This window comes from Ambystoma mexicanum, chromosome 3q (assembly GCF_040938575.1).
Source record: "Ambystoma mexicanum isolate Mex_15411 chromosome 3q, UKY_AmexF1_1, whole genome shotgun sequence".
NCBI lineage: Eukaryota > Metazoa > Chordata > Amphibia > Caudata > Ambystomatidae > Ambystoma > Ambystoma mexicanum.
Genome location: NC_090926.1, coordinates 767,081,211 through 767,099,113, shown reverse-complemented (window position 1 = coordinate 767,099,113; position 17,903 = coordinate 767,081,211). Strand labels below are relative to the sequence as shown.

At 46.5% G+C, this 17,903-nt stretch overlaps 1 protein-coding gene across 6 annotated transcripts in view; it reads left to right on the top strand.

The window, feature by feature from the left end:
• The window catches only part of TSEN54 (tRNA splicing endonuclease subunit 54), a 571,608-nt gene that overhangs the window by 503,880 nt on the left and 49,825 nt on the right, over window positions 1-17,903 (top strand). For all 6 annotated transcript variants that reach the window (XM_069654778.1, XM_069654777.1, XM_069654774.1 and 3 more), the window contains 2 exons: window positions 5,665-5,725; window positions 5,975-6,091. In XM_069654778.1, coding sequence (XP_069510879.1) covers window positions 5,665-5,725; window positions 5,975-6,091 — 178 coding nt within the window. The remainder of the gene's footprint in view (window positions 1-5,664; window positions 5,726-5,974; window positions 6,092-17,903) is intronic.

The window sequence follows — 17,903 nt, the reverse complement described above, 5'->3', positions numbered from 1 at the left end:
CAGGGCTGTATCTTCGGAACAAGCTCAGAGCCAGCTAGATCATGTCTGCCACTTCCTTCACAAACTGGGCTCCTCCCTCAATTTAAAGAAGTCACAGATGATGCCATCACAGACCCTCCAGTTCATCGGAGCAGTCCTGGACACTTCTCTGGGAAAAGCCTCGCCACCAGAGGTGAGGGCTCAAGATATTCTGCAGATGGTCGCCAAGTTTCAAAATGCCCAACATCTCCCAGCCTTCGACTTTTTGAGGTTGCTAGGCCTCATGGCATCCTGCATCTTCCTTGTGCCAGAGGCTCGCCTGAGAATGAGATCTCTCCAGTGGGCACTAAGAACCCAGTGGTCGCAGATCTCCTTCGGATTCCGAACAAGGTAGCCCGAGACCTTCAATGGTGGGCTTATCGAGAGAACATTTTGAAAGGAGAACTGTTTTGGCAACCATGGCCGGAGATAACAGTAGTCACGGATGCCTCACTCACGGGGTGGGGAGCCCATGCCAACGACTTGACCATCAGCGGTCGTTGGTCTCCATCGGAGTCCAGACTACACATCAACCTATTGGAGCTGAGCGCGATCAGACTAGCGCTGAAAGCTTTCCTGCCATCAGTACAGGGATAAAATGTCCTGATAATGATGGACAACACAGTGGCCATGCACTACCTCAACAAAAGAGGAGGCGTGGGATCACTGCCACTGTGCAGAGAGGCAATGCAGCTCTGGTTTTGGGCAATTCAAGAAGGAATCTCTCTATCGGCAGTTCACCTAGCCGGAGAGAGAACTTGACGGCGGACGCTCTGAGCAGGCAGGGCACAGTCTCCCATGAGTGGGAACTAGCTCAGGAAGTCCTTCAAGAGATCTTCGCCCTTTGGGGAACCCCTGATGTGGATCTGTTCGCCACCAGTACCAACAGGAAGTGCGATCTGTTTTTTTCAAGGGAATTTCCCCCGAGAGGAGCTCTAGGGGACGCGTTCGTAGTGGACTGGGAGTTTCCACTCCTGTACGCGTTTCCACCAGTCCCCATCATTCCTCAAATGATCAGGAGGTTGAGAAGATTCCGGAGGACCATGATCCTAATTGCCCCAGACTGGGCCAGGAGAATGTGGTACCCGGACCTTCTGGACATGTCCATCTGCCCTCCAATTCGCCTTCCACTCAAGGAGAATCTTCTCTCACAGAAGGGAGGTCAGGTTCTCCATCCAGACATCCGAACCCTCAAACTTCACACTTGGCTTCTGAAAGGTTGAGATACAAGGATTTGGACCTCCCTGATGACGTCATGGAGGTGTTGCTTTTCGGCCAGAAGGCCAGCAACAAAGTCTTTATACCGTTGACGTTGGAACAAATTTTGCAGCTGGTGTAGAGAAGAGAATATCGACCCCTTTCCATGTGTTATCCTTTCTACTCTACTTGGCAAATTCAGGCCTTCAAGTTGGCACTATCAAGGCACTATCAAGGGCTATCTCGCAGACCTATCGATCTTCAAGCGCACTGCAGAGGAGCCATCGTATTTCAAATTACCCTTAGTAATACAGTTTCTAAAGGGATTAACTAATGTATATCCTCCAAGACCATTCCAAGTTCCCTTATGGGACTTAGATTTAGTCTTAAATTTCCTGATGGGTACTCCTTTCGAACCACTCCACTCTTGTTCGTTTATTTCTCACCCTTAAAACTGTCTTATTAGTGGCACTAACATCTGCTAGAAGGGTGAGTGAATTGCAAGCTCTATCTTGTAAAACCCCTCATACAATTTTTCATAAAGACAGTTGTCCTACAGGTGAAGCCTAATTTCCTCCCAAAGGTGGTTTCTGAATTCCACATCACTCAGAAAATTACCTTACCTTCATTCTATCCTCCTCCCCATCCGGGGGAAAAAGGAAGAAAGGCTACACAGGCTGGACCGAAGGCGGGCTTTAAGCTTTTACATCAGCAGACTTGCTAGGATTAGGCAAGCAGACCAACTGTTCGTAGGTTACTCAGGGAACAAATTGGGACTACCGATAACAAAACAGACCATTTCCAGATGTATTATTTTGGCCATTCTGGAATGTTACAAACTAGCAGGGAAAGAGCCTCCTCAAATTCTTAGGGCTCATTCAACCAGGGGTATCGCAGCCTCTTCGGCCCTCCAACGAGGGATTCCGGTTCAAGACATATGTGCGGCTGCCACATGGTCGTCCGCACATACCTTCACAAGATTTTACAACCTGGATTCCTCCTCTAGTCAAGAGACTAGGTTTGGCTAAGCCGTATTACATTCTGTTCATTCCTAAAGGGAAACATGGCGTTTTACTCCCACCTCCAATTACACACCACTGCTATGGGAGTCTATCAAAGATGAGGAATACGTCGGAGGACACAATCCCTTCGAAGAACAAGTTACTTCTTACCTGGTAACGTTCTTTCGATGGGACGTTCCTCCGACGTATTCCTTATCGCCCCTCCCAACCATCCGCGCAGTAATACTTCCCTTGTTGTTGCAGTTTATGCTCCTTCAAGGTCAATAACCAATTCATGCATGACTTATCTTATGCTACAAAACGGAACTGAGCAACGGACGCTGCGCGTGTCTATTTATGGGCATGGTGACATTGACGCCGATACGGTGGCTGTTGAGGGCCACCAACTCGACGGACGTCGATGCGCAGCACCCTCTACTGAGAAAAATGTTTCCGAGGCCAGCAAGCTGGAGACAAATTATCAAAGATGAGGAATACGTCGGAGGAACATCCCATCGAAAGAACGTTACCAGGTAAGAAGTAACAGTGCTTCGAAACCTTTGACTTGTGGTACCAACCAGCCCAGACCTGTGCATGAGAAGCCCAACATAGGCTGGAGCTCGGGGCCCTGCAGTTAACACACTTGTGGCTGAAGATAAATTCTGGAGAGCAGCCTGATGGATGAAGGGGGCCTTCCTGGAGCCAAGTCTTCCTCGCTGCCATTAACATCACCTTCTGCTTAGGGTGAACTTCACAGTTGCCCACCTCTGCGGTGTCCTGGGGGGGATATCTTCTCGTAGTGGGGCCTGTTGTGGCTGCTGCCTGCAGTTCCTGGGACGTCAAGCTAGAAGATTCTTGGAACATTCCAACTGGAGCACGGAACCACCATCTAGCCTGAACTAAATCCAACGCCGACTTTAGCCACTGTATCCTCTGGCCTGGGTCAGCTGCAACTGAACCGAAGGCTGAAGAAAGTGGCCCCACTGATTCTCAGTCCCTAGTAGTAGTCACTCAGAAAATGGGAGTGTAAATTCCACTCCGTAACTCTCCCTTGTCTAGGCATGATTGGGATCACCCGAGGGTAACCCCTAGTGTGATGGTCTTGGGAGAGTACTCCTAAATCCTATTTACTTACCTGTTCAACTCCCAAAGTCCTTTATTCTGGAATTGTACTCACCTACTGGTTTTGCCAAAGCTTGTTCTAGGGGTGATGGAGATGCTACTTTAAAGACATCCGGCTTCGTGCACAGGTACTTAGCTGAAATTTTGACTCGGTTGGGGCACTAGGCCTAATAATCTGGTAGGGAAGGACTGCGAAAGCTGCAGGGGCCAATTACTTATTTGGCAGAATTATATGGTTTACGTTTTAAAGGCATTGTTTCTCCTCTTTACTGCTTACGGTTTTCTTGTCTCATTATTCTGAAATGCTTTTACTGTGTTTATTGTAAAGTGTGGGTGATCCCACTTTGAGATCACCAACTGTGTGTATATGTTCTTAGCTTTGTATTTTACTGATAGCTGCTTGACGTTTACTTTTCCCGTTTAGAGTTAATGTCCTAATACATTAGTATATATTAATACTCCTAAATTGCCTATTTTATTTAAGTGCTTTTTTTGGGATTACCTGTACTACTACTGTACCCCATATCTCCTGAAGTATCTTTCTGCGTTACCTTGATACTTTGGCCCGAACTTTGTGTCAAATATCTTGTTCCAGAACTAGGGTGGCCCCTCAAAACAATCCAACCTCTACTGGGCTAGCTCTGTAAATCAATATCAACACAAAGTTATGGAGAAACATCAGGTAAGTTCTTCTTTTCATCCCACAAGTGCAACGGGAGAGGCACGCATCCCAAAGGGAACACAAGAAGATTCCAGACATGTAAAGATCAGGAAGGAATTTTAGGAATAGCCAGTTCTCCCACTGATATACTCTTTCATGCAAGGGCTGGCCAAGGCAGCTCACCAATCCTATCCCTAGACAGTACACAATGGCTTTGGTAGCTTACCAATAAGGCTGGCATTAAAACCGTCAAACACGCCGGGCCAACTATATAGGATGTAGATTGGAAAATCATGGGGACTTTAAAAATGTACACGCATCAGCACAAGAGCCACGTTTAGCCTGCCTAATAGTGAACTCAGACAAAGGAATGGGCAAAAATAAAATGGCCGGAAACTGAGATTAAAATACATTAGTTCCCCAAGGGATACAAGGATGTGATAGCCAATACTAAATCACAGCTGCCATCAGCCTACTCTACAACACACTTTCAGGGTGACAGAATCACCTGTGGTCCAAAATGGGGTGCTTAAATAGCACCCCTGTCCTTGAAGTCATATGGGCTGTTAAGGACTGCACATCATGAAAAGGTTGCAGTAACAACAGGACTTAAGTAGAAGTCCTTTTGTGGTCACAAACATTTAGTAAAAAATCCATGAAAGCTAGTAAATGGTTTAGAGGGCCACAACATTGGTCAAAAGAACCGCAAACATTGAATTCTGTTAAAACAGATATGTTAATGTGTGCTGGTAAATCGGTTTCTTTGGAGCCACTAACATTAAAAGGTATTTGATACTAAACAACATTTCCTTGAGTTACAGATTGGTGATTCCTTTTAAACATAATGCTTACTGCCAAAGACTGTTTCAAAGTGGCATGGTGTTGCAGTTTACAGATGGGTGGGATATTACAGGGTTCAGTTTATATTTTAAGGGCAATGAAGCATCTGAAATGCTTTAGTAAAAGGTAAGCTGTCACTTGTACCAAAGCCTTTGCCTTCTCTACTACCCCCACTCCAAATAAACTGCTCTCTAAATAACATACATTTCAGGCAGCTCCCCTATTGATCTAGACAGAACTATGGTTCAGTGAAAGAGATAATAAATGAACCAGAAGAAAATTAACTTTTGACTCCTGTTTCTCTCTGGAAGTAATATAGATGTATTGTTTCTCCGTTGGTTCTAGTAAGTTGGGCAGTGATGCACCTTGTTCCACCTGTGATTGGGGGAATGTCATGCTTTGTGAAGTTTTATGTGATCTATGAAATGCTGTGCCTGGTGTGAATAAGGCATATGATTTGTGGAATGTATTTCAGTGGTGTATTAATGAGGAAGATTGAAGAAATATTGTTGAGTGAATACTTAGATTTATGTAATGCTTCTTTGTGTTCTGCGCTGGGTTGAATGGTTTGTCTCAGTTGTTTCTTGTGATTGAGTTAAATTTGATCTTGAGCATGTTTTCTGGGCGATTGCTTCCTTGAGTGTGCCCCTTGATTGCTGGAACGTCATCTTCCTCTTCAATAAACTGGTGGTTCTGATGGGGGTGAGCACATCAGAAGAGAGTGTTTGCTATTCAATTTAATGCTTAAATGCTCTATAGTGATTTTTGTTCAGAATGATCCCAGGATTTTTGTTGTAAATGATGCACCTCCGTCTGTTTTTGCAGCATTCCTTCTGGAGCAGATTGGCATTCTGCAGACCTCTCGCATTCTGGATGGTTCTGCTCGGTGAGTGTGTCAGGGGTTTTGTGCAACCTTTCAATTTGATTCTGGGATATGGTCTGGCATCCTGCAGTGGTTTGGGTAGAAATGGTAGGTTTCCAGTTTCAGCAGTTGCTAAGGGTCCATGCTTTGTACTTGGCACAGCTCTTGTTCTCCTGTATTGGGTTTAGAGGGGCATGCCTTGGTCCTTCTGCCTGAAGTTCATGTGGCAGTTAACTGCTGTCTGTGTTATTTTGGTTTCTCTTTGCTCTCCAGATTGCAGAAGGAAGCTGAGGAGATAAAGATAGATTTTGATGTCTACCAGGCGGATGCTGTAGCAGACTTTAAAAAATCCAATCCTGGTAAACCGTATGCAAGGATGTGCGTACGGAGGTAAAAGATCTTCATTATTGCTTCTGCCTTTATACACTTTATCTATTTTAGCAATACTGCTGTCTAGGTCAGTAGGTGGGTGGCTCTTACTGCAGCAGCATCAATAAAAGCCAAACTCTTGAGTTGAATAGGATGGCTGTTGCCTGAGATGGCCTGAGATGGCAGTCAATGTATCTCCAGAAAGCCTGAACTGCAAATTACTAATGTTCGTATGAGAATGGATTTTTATCCTGATCTTTGTCAATCAGACCTACAGTAGCTTTGTTTTCTTTGAGCCTGATATTCTTTGGGTGCTTCTTCAGGGTATATGGCACCCTGAGTCATTGCCAGGGCCCATAGCAATAGCAGCAGCTAAGTTGAGACGCCCCGGGCCCTAACCACAAACAGAAACAATCCTTTTAATTGCACTCCCAGCACGGCAATCCTGTCCTAATGTACCCTTTTCAACACGCTGCATCCAAGCAACCTGTACTCCAATCACAATAAATGGTGGAAAGGCCTGATCAGGACTCAAAGCTGTTAACTATAGCTCAGTTAGACAATCACTTTGGTCTGGGGCTGTGCCAACCAAATGACATTGATGCAGTGTTTTCTTTTTACTTGTGTGTGATTTATTCAAACCTTTACAACCATAGAAAAAGAAAGCATTGTATAAAAGACACATTGTTAAAAGAAAATACAAAATTGACTCATAAAAACATTTGTATTATTAATGCATTACAGAATGTATAAACCGTTCTTAAAAAAGAATTTGTGTGGGTAGGAAGCCTTTTGCGTTATGAACCAGCAATTACCCAAGATTTTATAAAAAAGCTTCCACAGCTAGACCTTCAGAAGGGGTGATACTGTATACAGACATCCCAATGTTCATTCACATCCATCCAGCTAGACACACCTAATACTTTCTTGAAGTATGATATTCTTTTGGAGTGCATGGCTGTACATACCATAAACAAGTGTCTAGCTGATTCTAGGACCTCTACGTTTATACAGAACCTACAGGTAGATTCTGATGGATGATCAGCCCTCTCCTTAGACGTATCTCCTTCGTGGGGATTAAGTTCCAGCGTAGACGCATTATGAGGGAGCGAAGGGAGAAAGATAACAATAATGGTCCTTACTAGGCCTTGTGACATTCGGATTGTGCAAGTGCAGTAACAAGAAGTGCATGGGACGGGGGTGGGGAGATAGTGGGGAATGCCGGTCTGCAGGAAATACCAAGTGCTTGAGTGGGAAGGGAAGTGCAGGGTAAAGAGGAGAGAGTGCAAGAGAAAAGGAGGAGGGGGTACAGGGCTAAGCGAGTGCTAAGGGGAGGACAGGAGGCAAAGAGCCCGGGATTGCGTGGGGTGCAGGGGGAGGGGTCCATGTGCTAAGTGGGAGGTGGACTGGCCCGGTGCCCTTTAGACCTCAGAGGGAACCAGGTAGCATACCAAAAAGCAGGTTACAACCGGTACTCCAGTCAGATGCATGTCCTAAATCCAGTGACTCACTCGAGAGCCCCAAGCATAAGATCTGTTTGACCGCTTCAGCCCAGGTGGGGGACACAGAGGAATGTACAGTTAGGAAGGAAGCTGGAAGCCCAGTAGCTGTGCCTCTCCATAGACAACCTTAGTTTTTCGATTATGGCAAATGGGGCCACATAGCCCACTACTGCCCAAAAAGAAGTCTACCAGAACCCATGGAAATAGGAATCATGGAAGGTTTACCAAGGAATAGACCTAGATATTCATACACTGTCAATGTGCACTTCGACAGGATTCTGAACACAACTTCTCCCCTTTAAGGATAAAATCTATCTGTGTTGATGTAAAACCTTATCCATCTAAGTACATACTACTCAGCATTAATAATAAAGAGCAGGGAATCCGGGCCACCATCATACCATCTCTACCCGTCGCTGATGTATTGGGAACAGACCTACCACAATTTCAAGACTTAATGGAAGCAAATAGTGTGCCTTGGTTAAATGAATCCCCATTCACACAAGAAGAACTAGAAGACCATCCCAACCATCCAAGAAAAACCCAGAAAGCAGTATGGACCAAGAAATCCTTGAGGAGGAACATGTTACAAACTGGGGCCATAGATTGGAACCTGGAGGATCCGTCACCCTTACTCAGGTCAGATATGCTAACCCACAACACCCTCAAAAACGCACGTGACAAAGCAGAAGAGCTAGAAGACAGATGAGAGGGTTATACTGTTGTATACATAGACGAGACTGGAGTTGAGAGAGAACAGTTATTGTTACCTAAAATCCACTAAGAGACCTTCCTACTTCTAGCCCATGACCACTCTGGAGGAGGTAGTCTAGCCGCCAAAAAACCCAACAGAAACTAACAAAGCAATTCTTTTGGCCCGCCATATACAAGGAGGTTGCATGCTACTATTCAGCATGTCCAACATGCCAAGTCATCAGTGCATACATACCACCCAAGACGGCACTACAGCAGATACTGCTAATCACACTGTCCTTTCAATGGATTTAGTGGGGCGTCTGGAACCTGCTAGGCTATAGATATATCTTGGTCCTGGTGGACGAGGTCTCGCAAAATCCCTTCGCCCGCTCCCATGGGCGGGTAGTTTTTTTAACGGTCGTGTACGATTTATAGGGTTAAGGAAATCCTTTATTTGCAGTAAGTGTTGCAATGTCCATGGAAGCCTTCAGGTGGCAGCACTGCACCCACCATTTTAATGTAGGAGGACTGCAGATCCCGACATTGTGGCGCTGCCAGTTCCCCGCAGTTTCCCTGTAGGTTACGCCTGTCAGCAGGCAGGGACCCATCGGCGCTGTGACTGAATGGGAAGATATTGTCTGCTGAAAGGTCCTGATCCGGTGATGTGTGTAGCATCTGCAGCCCTTGGTATTGACTAGAAAGTGGAAAATAGGTTGAGAGCATTTCTTTCAATGTTTGCAAATGCTCCCCAGTGTAAACATGCGAGTGCTGGAACACACCAATGCACAGACTGTAGTGTGCCACCCCTTTTGGGATAATGGTCCCTCACAGGGCTTGTGCAATGTCACATGTTCTGACCATGTGACTCGCGCACAATAAAAGGAACAAGCCATTAGCAGCCCATCACTGCGAAGACCCTGTGAAACCAGCCCTACTGTGACAAGACCACACAGACCAAGAAGAATACAAACCCACGACTACACACTCAACCTGAGAAGATGGAGTAATGAGGCTTAAGCCTCGGTATCCAAAAATCACCGCTGATGGATAAAAATCTATCAGCAAGAAGAAGAACAAGCGCCGTGCCAGCTTGTCAGTCAAGGCCAACGGACTCCTGCCTGCTGTGTCATGTTGTATACAGCGCGATCATCGTGCTACGTAGTCGGCAGATGGGCCTTCCCTGCATGGCCCTCCAATAGGACAATGCCCCTGGGCAACGCTTTCCACTATGTCCCCTGTGTGCCGCTGTCCCTGCTGGGCAACTCCAGCGGCGTTGGCCATGACGGCCTGGGTGCCCCTAGGCCATAGTTGTGCCTGTATGACTACAGGCTGACATGGTGCTCCCTGTCCTTGTGTATCAGCTGGGTGCCCCCAGCAAAGGTGTGCCTAAACCCTGTGCCCTGGGTCCAGGGCACAACATTGGTGACAAGAGGAAGTGGACCTGCACTGTGAGTGCGGCCACCCGGTTGCCTGCTGCTCCCGGCACGATGTGCGCTCATTAGAAGAAACTGAATGAGAATGCTGTAGTGCTCCCCCATGTGCTTCCGGGCCCATCAGTCGCTGCTCCTGCCGACCGTGAAGGTATGGAAACTGCTTGCATGCTCTGTGAGCGAGCCGGTGGTGTGTGCGCCCCCCGCCCCCCTGTTGGCCGCAAGCGGCCTTGCTGCCAGCCCGTGGGTCCCTGTGCCGGCAGGCCCTATGAGTTCCCGGGCCCACTGGCAGTGATTGTGTAAAGTGTTCCATGTCAGAGCTGAACAAGGCACAAATGTGCATGACCTACAGCTGCTGGCATTCTCCTGAGCCACAATGAAAAGAAAAACAGGAGCTGCCAAGATGAGAAGAACGAAGTTGCGTGGCTGCCAATGCTCTCCTCCTCCACTGCAACCGGGCCGCATGGTGGTGAAGGGATATGCTCCGGTGGAAGCGAGCCTGCCTTCGGTAGATCCCGGGCCCAAAGGCGCAGAGTGTATATGCAGCTCCATGTCGGAGCAAATGACAATGAGAGTGCTTTGGTGTCGGAGCTCATAAAATAGAGGCCCAGCTGCCTAGAAAATATTGTGAGCCCAGCAGCTGTGACTTTAAAATTTGGAGGGAAAAAAAATGGCGAATGAAAGGGAAAACGCCACTGCCGCATCGGCAGTGTGAAAGGCATCACTCTGTTGGCGAAATGCCATTTAACAGTGAATGGCCCTGGGAAGATCCCGGGCCCATTGATGGTGGCATCTACGGCATCTATGTCAGCACAATGGGAAAATTCTGCATAGCCCATTGGCGATCCTGGGCCCCGCTGGCGATGAATTGTACAGCGCTCCAGGTTGGTGCTCAAAGATATGGAGGCCTCGCCGCCTAATAAAGAGCCTGGGCCCAATGCCACCAATACCCTGCCACTGCCTGCCCCTACCATCTATGGACTAGGCTGATGTTGCTGCTGTTTAGCTGTGGTTTTGCCGGCCCACGGACTGTGAGTTTGACTGTCTGGAATGGATGCTTGTGCAACTATGAACTGGTCTCCTGCGGCTCTGATAATGCTTAAAGTGGACTCAGCAACATGCGCTTTATGCTATGCACCTGCTTGACATGTACATGCTCAAGTGGGCTTGTTAAAATGTTTACGTGAACGGTGCTCCTGCATTTTGTTGGCCTGCTCTATATGGTGCCAGTAGCCGACAATGGTGTCATTCTGTGGCTGCTGATCCGCTCACCCCAGATTAGGGGTCTTTTAATAGGTGGCAGAACTACCAACATGCCACCAGCAGGCCACCAACCATTACTGTCACCCTCAACATGTACAGAATGTTCAGTGTGTGTCATGTTTGTAACTGCCTGAGTTTGTTTGTTTTATTTATTTATATAGCGCACCATACCCAGAGGTATCTAGACGCATTATACAAACCTTCACAGGTTACGAGTACATACAGGAGTAAATGGCGCCTGAGGCGGCAATGCAATAACGAAGACAATAACAGCATAAAATATAGAAGCAGATGCTTGCATAATGGACATGAGGCATAGAGGCATATATATACATGGAAAATAAATAGAGTATGTGGCAATGGGACTGGTTTGGCGACAGTAGAGGATAGCTGAAGGAAGAATAGCAAGTTGGATATCATGCAGGGTTAACCATTGGTTAGTCTTTACTCTAAAGCTATGGAATCTCTGATCAGTTCGCAGATGGATGGGTAGGGGATTCCAGAGTCGGGCGGTCTGCACAGGCCAGCTGTTGCCGCCTGCCTGCTTAAGGTAAAATCTGGGCGCTATGATACAATGGGAGTTGGCCACCCTTGTGGGCCGTGATGACGTTTTTCTGAGGATTTCTTCTCTTGGGTACTGCGGAGCAGCATTGTTGAGGCATTTCTGTGTAATAGAGACCATTTTTAAGTGAATCCTGTCTTTAATGGAAAGCCAGTTGTGTTTTCTTCTGGCCTCGGAAATATGTTCTCTCCTAGGAATACTTAATGCTGTTCTGAGAGCGTTGTATTGTAGTGTTTGGAGTTTACTCTTGATGAATTTGCTGGCGCCTGCATAGAGGGCATTGCAATATTCAAGTTTAGAGGTGATCAATGCTCTCGCTAGTATGATACGACTATCGATAGATAGGTAGGGTTTGCAAGCGTGAATCAGCTTGCAGGTATAAGGTATACGCTGTTGCAGAGGCTGTCGCATTGACTTGTTTGCGCATGTTTAGTATAGAGTCCAGGTAGAATCCAAGTGTTTTGGTTTCCTTGGCAACCTTAAAGACAATACCATCTATGTTAAATGTAGAGTATTTCTCATCAAGCTTATTGAGGTTGGTCTGAGCTCCTAGAAAAAGGATTTCCGTTTTTTCATCATTTAGGTAGGGGCTGTGGGTTGCCATCCATGCCTGAATGATTGAGTACATTTTGTTGATTAGTGCGAGGTCGGTGTCATAGTTACCAGAAAGAGGTATGAGTATCTGAGTGTCATTGTGGGTGCCACTGGATTGCTTATGGAGTGCCCACATGGAAGTTGTGTTGGGAAAGAAAGTGTGGAATAGAGCCAAGGCACTAATGCAGCTCAGGCAACCCTATTCGCCTGAGATCCATGTCTGCAAAGCTGGTACAGATCTAGCAGTGGTGTAAGGTACTGGGAAAGGTTGGGGTATCTACACTTGGGGTGATGTGAATGAGGAAGGAGTGTTCAGAGGGTTCGAATCACTGCAGGAAAAGGATGGGTAGCCGGGTGGGCAGTTCTTATGGTATCAAAAGATTAGGCAGGTGGCTAGAAAGAAGTGGGAGAAATGGCAGGAAAAACTGGAAGTGACCCCCTTGTTGGCCCTAATGTGCAATCTGAGTGACGGCTGGAGACCGGTCTCCAGAATATACAGTCATTTGGTGGATAGACCCAACCCCAAGAGCACGTCCTTGAAAGCTAAGTGGGAAACCGCCCTGGGTGGAGACATTACTGAAAAGGAATGGGAGAGAGCACTGATGTATCCTCTTGAAGTGTCCAGAAACGCTAGATTTCGTTTAATTCAACTCAACGTTCTGTACCGTACATATGACACCTCTTAGGTTGGCCAAATTTAACAGCACTGCTCACCCACTATGTCCCTGGTGTAACGCAGAAGCAGCGGGGATAATGCACATGTTCTGGGAGTGCGGGCGGGTGCAACTGCTCTGGGACCGAATAGAACGGGCCTGTAGAATGGCCCGGGGTACTGCGGTACAAATGGACGCCAAGGGAATGTTTGCTAGGCATCTATCCCAGAATGAGCAAAATTAAACATGTGGTGAAATTCATGGGCATGGCATGCATACTGGCCAAAAGAACGATTACTATGGCATGGAAGTCTGCTGGAGGCCCACAATATGTGAGATGGCACAGAGAGTTTGAGCACTGGGCTGAGGTGGAGACCAGAATATGGGGGGAGAGTGTATCCAGGGCTAGCGAAGATGTAAGTATCACATACGAAATGTCGAAAACCTTGATAAGGGACATGTTCCACCCGTCTGATGACAAGCCCCCTTGAATGCACACATGATCTGTATGAGGAACTTAACAGGTACTGCGGATACCAATAGAATAATAGTGCTCCTCGTGAAGCTACCCTCTGCTTAGAAATGGGATTAGCTGTCCACCATACCCCCTGCTCAAATGAGACGAGAGACACCAGATGTGACCCACTGTCCACATGTGAAGACGTTTTATTGGTTGTTGTGTTATGTTATCATTAACAGTTATGGTTCACACGATATACAGTGGCAATAAGTGATTGGTTGTAACACAGTATTTGTTATATAAATGCCAATAAAAACATTTCAAAATGAGTAGCTGAGTCTCATCTGCATAGTTGGTGTAGATGACACCCAGATGATCTAAGTCGTCGAAGAGTGGCTTAGTAAATATGTTATACAAGGTCGGGGAAACGTTGCGGAACTCCACATGTAATTAGAGTTGGGTCAGCTGCCGCAGAGGCAGAGAAGACTCTCATTGACCTGTTGCCGAGAAAGGATTGGATCCAGACTGAAGCTTCTTGGGAGAAGTTAGCCGCAGATGACGGGTGTTAGCAAAGGATTTTGTGGTCCACAAAGTCAAAAGCGGCTGACGAGTCTAGAAGTAGTAGTAAGGCACACTGCCCGTTACCTTTTATTTGGTCGATTTGCTGTTTCAAATCTATCAAGGCTGTTTCTGTGCCATGAAGTGGTCTGAAACCAGATTGTTTTAGGCCTAGGAGGTTATTTGTGTCTAGGTGTCGCTGGATTTAAATGTTTGCCTCTTTATCTAATATTTTAAGCAAAAATGGGACCGTGGTGATAGCCCTGTAGTTCGTAGGGATAGATGGGTCCAATGTTGATTTCTTTAGCAGTGGCAGAACCCATGCATCCTTTAGATTTGTGGGTACCGTGCCAGTAAGGAAAGAGGCATTTATTAGTTTTGTGATGAAAGGGGACAGGTATCTGGCGGCTTCCTTAATTATTTGAGATGGGCACGTATCACCTTGGCATTTTGATGGTTTAAGGGATAATATGATCTTTTCAACCTCTAGAGTAGTGACTTGGACCAAATTTGAATTCCTGTGAGGTGAGAGTTTTTGGGGTCTCTGGTGAGTTTCAGCTTTGGAGAGGTTGAGCCTTTTTTCTGCTGTTTTGTTTTGAAGCGTGGCAATTTTGTTAGATAAAGCATTTTGGATGTTAGTACACCATGCTTTGTTTTTGGGGCATGAGTCATCAGGGGGGATGGGTGGTTCCAATTCTCTCAAAGTCACAAAGAGTTCCTTTGTATTGGAGCTAGCTTTTTGGATCCTCTCATTATAGGTTTCGCGTTTAGTTCAGAGGATTTCCACTTTGTATTTAGAGGATATTTCTTTTACTGTCTTTGTTTTCTTTTGTAGGGAGATTTTTACAGGTGGATTCTACTTTTCTTTTCTCTATCCTCAGAGATGTTAACTGGGGGCTGAACCATGTATTGAGGTGAGCTTTCGGTTTACTTTTCCTGAGTTTAAGTGGTGCAATGGAGTCTAATGCTTGTGCGATAGTAGAGTTGTAAAGGTCCACTAGTTCCGTTGGGTCTAGAGACTTGGACGAAGCGTTCAGGGTAGGGAGCAGGAGGGGCAGGAGCTTGTCAGTAGTAATGTTCCGTTTATTCCCGGTGAGTAAGTGCAGAGCAATCAGCTTGGGTTTATTGACTCGGTTGGCCATAATTGTAAAGGATACGAGAGAGTGGTCAGTCCAGGTCTGTGGTTCAATCGAGGTGATTGAAGTCTCACAGTTGATGTCAGTAACCCAATCTAGTATTCTGCCTTTCTCGTGGGTGGGTTGATTGACTCTTTGCGAGAGGCCTAATTCAGTTAAGGAGTCGGCCAGTGCTTTGGCGGGTTGATCATTAGGGTCTTGGAAACCCAAGTTGAAGTCCCCTATTAGTAATATTTGAGAGGTAGGTTTAGTATTGGCTGATAGTATAGTCATAACATCTTCTTCAATGGAACCAATAGGGCTGGGTTGTCTGTATATTAGGTGTATGGTCAATGTGCAAGACTTAGAAGTGACTAGTTTCACTGTAAGCCGTTCACAAGACTTAGCAGTGGGGATGGAACTACTCTGAGTGCTAGGTTTGATTTTGCGATAAAGGCAATACCTCATCCTTTGGTGTTGGCTCTGTCAGCTCTTACGATGGTATAAGAGTCAGGAGTGGCAAGTAATATGGCAGGACCTGCTGCGGCATGGAGCCAGGTCTCAGATATAGCTAGGAAATCTAGTTCTCTAGTGATATCTGCTATCTCGGTGGCGTGGGCTACCATGGATTTGGCGTTAATTAAAGCACTGGTTTGTTGGGCTCAGTAATATTGGTTGTGGGAAATTTAAGTCATGAAGGTCGGTTAGATTTTACATGAATTTTGTCTTGTGTGGCAGAATGCCTGGAAATCTGGAACCTAATCTTTTCTTTCTAGTTTTGGGGGGCAGGGTTGATTAGGTGTAGGTTTCTTGGCATAGAGGTTGATCCATTGACTGGGCGTGGGTATTTTTAGCTAGTCGGTGGGTATGGCTAGGTTAGTGTTGTAGTAGCTGAAATTACATTTATTTTCAGGTAGAAATGGGGTTGGTCTAATGTTAGTGTGCAGTATACTGTCTTTCAAGGGTGGCAAGAATTTGGTAGGTTTGATCTCTGACATCCTAGAAGAGGTCATGTTTGTTGTGGCATGTACGGGCCCTGTCATGGGGCCGTTAGCTATAGTATGGATAGGTCTCATTATTGACAGGTGCAAGAGACGGACTACATGTCCAATACCAATACCTCGCACCCACATATTGGAACACTCTTCCCCTCCTCATCAAAAATGAGCAAACGTTCTCAGGCTTCAAGAAATCCCTGAAAACGTGGCTATTTAACCAAGACTAAAATCCCCTTCCATGCTTCAGGAAATATCACTGTACTGAAGCCCTGCATTTAATGTCTTCGTGTATGATTATTTTGTATTCACATGCACTGCGTCCGATTGGCAATTTCCAAGAAATGTTTTAACCAAGCTGTCTGTAACATCGCCGTGGTACCCAAGGGTTTGGGCGAGTAATAAATGCAATAAATAAAACATGGTAGATAGTGATAATCATAGTATGAATTGGGCTTAGTCGCAGACATAAACAATTAGGCATAGGCTGATACATTGCAGCAATGACTAATGGTGGGCACAGTGAATAGTCATGGATATTGGGCGCAAACTACGAAGACAGTAATACACAATTAGGCCTAGGCTAGTGGATTGCAGCAATAACTAATGGTGGGCACAGTGAGTGGTAATGACTATTATGCGCAGGCTATGAAAACAGTCATACACAATTAGGTATAGGCTACTAGATTGCAGCAATGACTAATTGAGGGCACAGTGAATAGACATGAGCATTAGGCGCAAGTTATAAGCACAGTCGTACACAATTAGGCACAGGCTAATAGATTGCAGCAATGACTAATGGTAGGCACAGTGAATAGTCATGAATATTAGGCGCAGACTGTGAAGACAGTAATACACAATTAGGCATAGGATAATAGATTGCAGCAATGACTAATGGTGGGCACAGTGAGTGGTCAGGAATATTAGGAGCAGGCTATGAAAACAGTCATACACAATTAGGCATAGGCTACTAGGTTGCAGCAATGACTAATGGCACAGTGAATAGTCATGAGCATTGGCATTGGGCGCAAGTTATAAAAGCATTCATACATAGTTAGGCATACAGTAATAAGTTGCGGCAGTAACTAATGACAGCCTTGGTGCACAATCATTGGTATTGGGCATACGATGGTGAGGTAGGCAGCACTGTGACAAATCTGGTTGGCGAACATGGCGCAGTCTGTAGCGTTAGGCATGAGCTCATACAGTACAGGCAAGGATGGCTCGTGGGGATCCCACCGAATAAGCGATACGCTTGGAATACTAGTCGTGCGGACGGCGACAGGGTGGTATAGTGTGATCCGGGGGGTGCGAGCGGGTACTAGAGGGGATAAATCAGCTGTGTGAAATGGAACAAGCCGTTTCCGGCTTGTCAGTCGAGGCCAACTGACTCTTGCGATGATGGCGCTGCGTAGAGGGCAGATGGGCCTTCCCTGCATGGCCCTCCAATAGGACAGTGTCCCTGCTGGGCAACGTGGTCCTCGATGTCCCCTGTGTGCCGCAGGGCCCCTGGCGGGCATCCCTGCAGCTGTGTGCCGGTGCCCCTCCTGGGCAACTCCGGCGGCATTGGCCGTGACAGCCTGGGTGCCACCATGCCATGGAAGTGCCCTTATAATGGTTCCATGTTATAATTCCACCGCAAAAATATCGGCAAATCTTTTTGCAGCTAAATTCACACATGGACCCTGCAGGGGACACCCCCGCAACCCCGCATCATTTTTGAATGTGCGGGGGGACATCCCTGCTCCCACATAATATCCCCCCCAAAAATATCGCCTATGGCGAACCAAACGGCCATATCTACGGCGATATTTTTGTTGGGGATATTATGTAGTGATACCCTTATGAGTACTGGCTGACAGGGTGCTCCCTGTCCTTGTGCGTCGGCTGGGTGCCCCCAGCAAAGGTGTGCCTGGACCCTGTGCCCTGGGTCCAGGACACAACACAGACAACGTGAGCTCCTTCGCCGTCACTATTATGTACTTGATAATATTTTAACCAACAC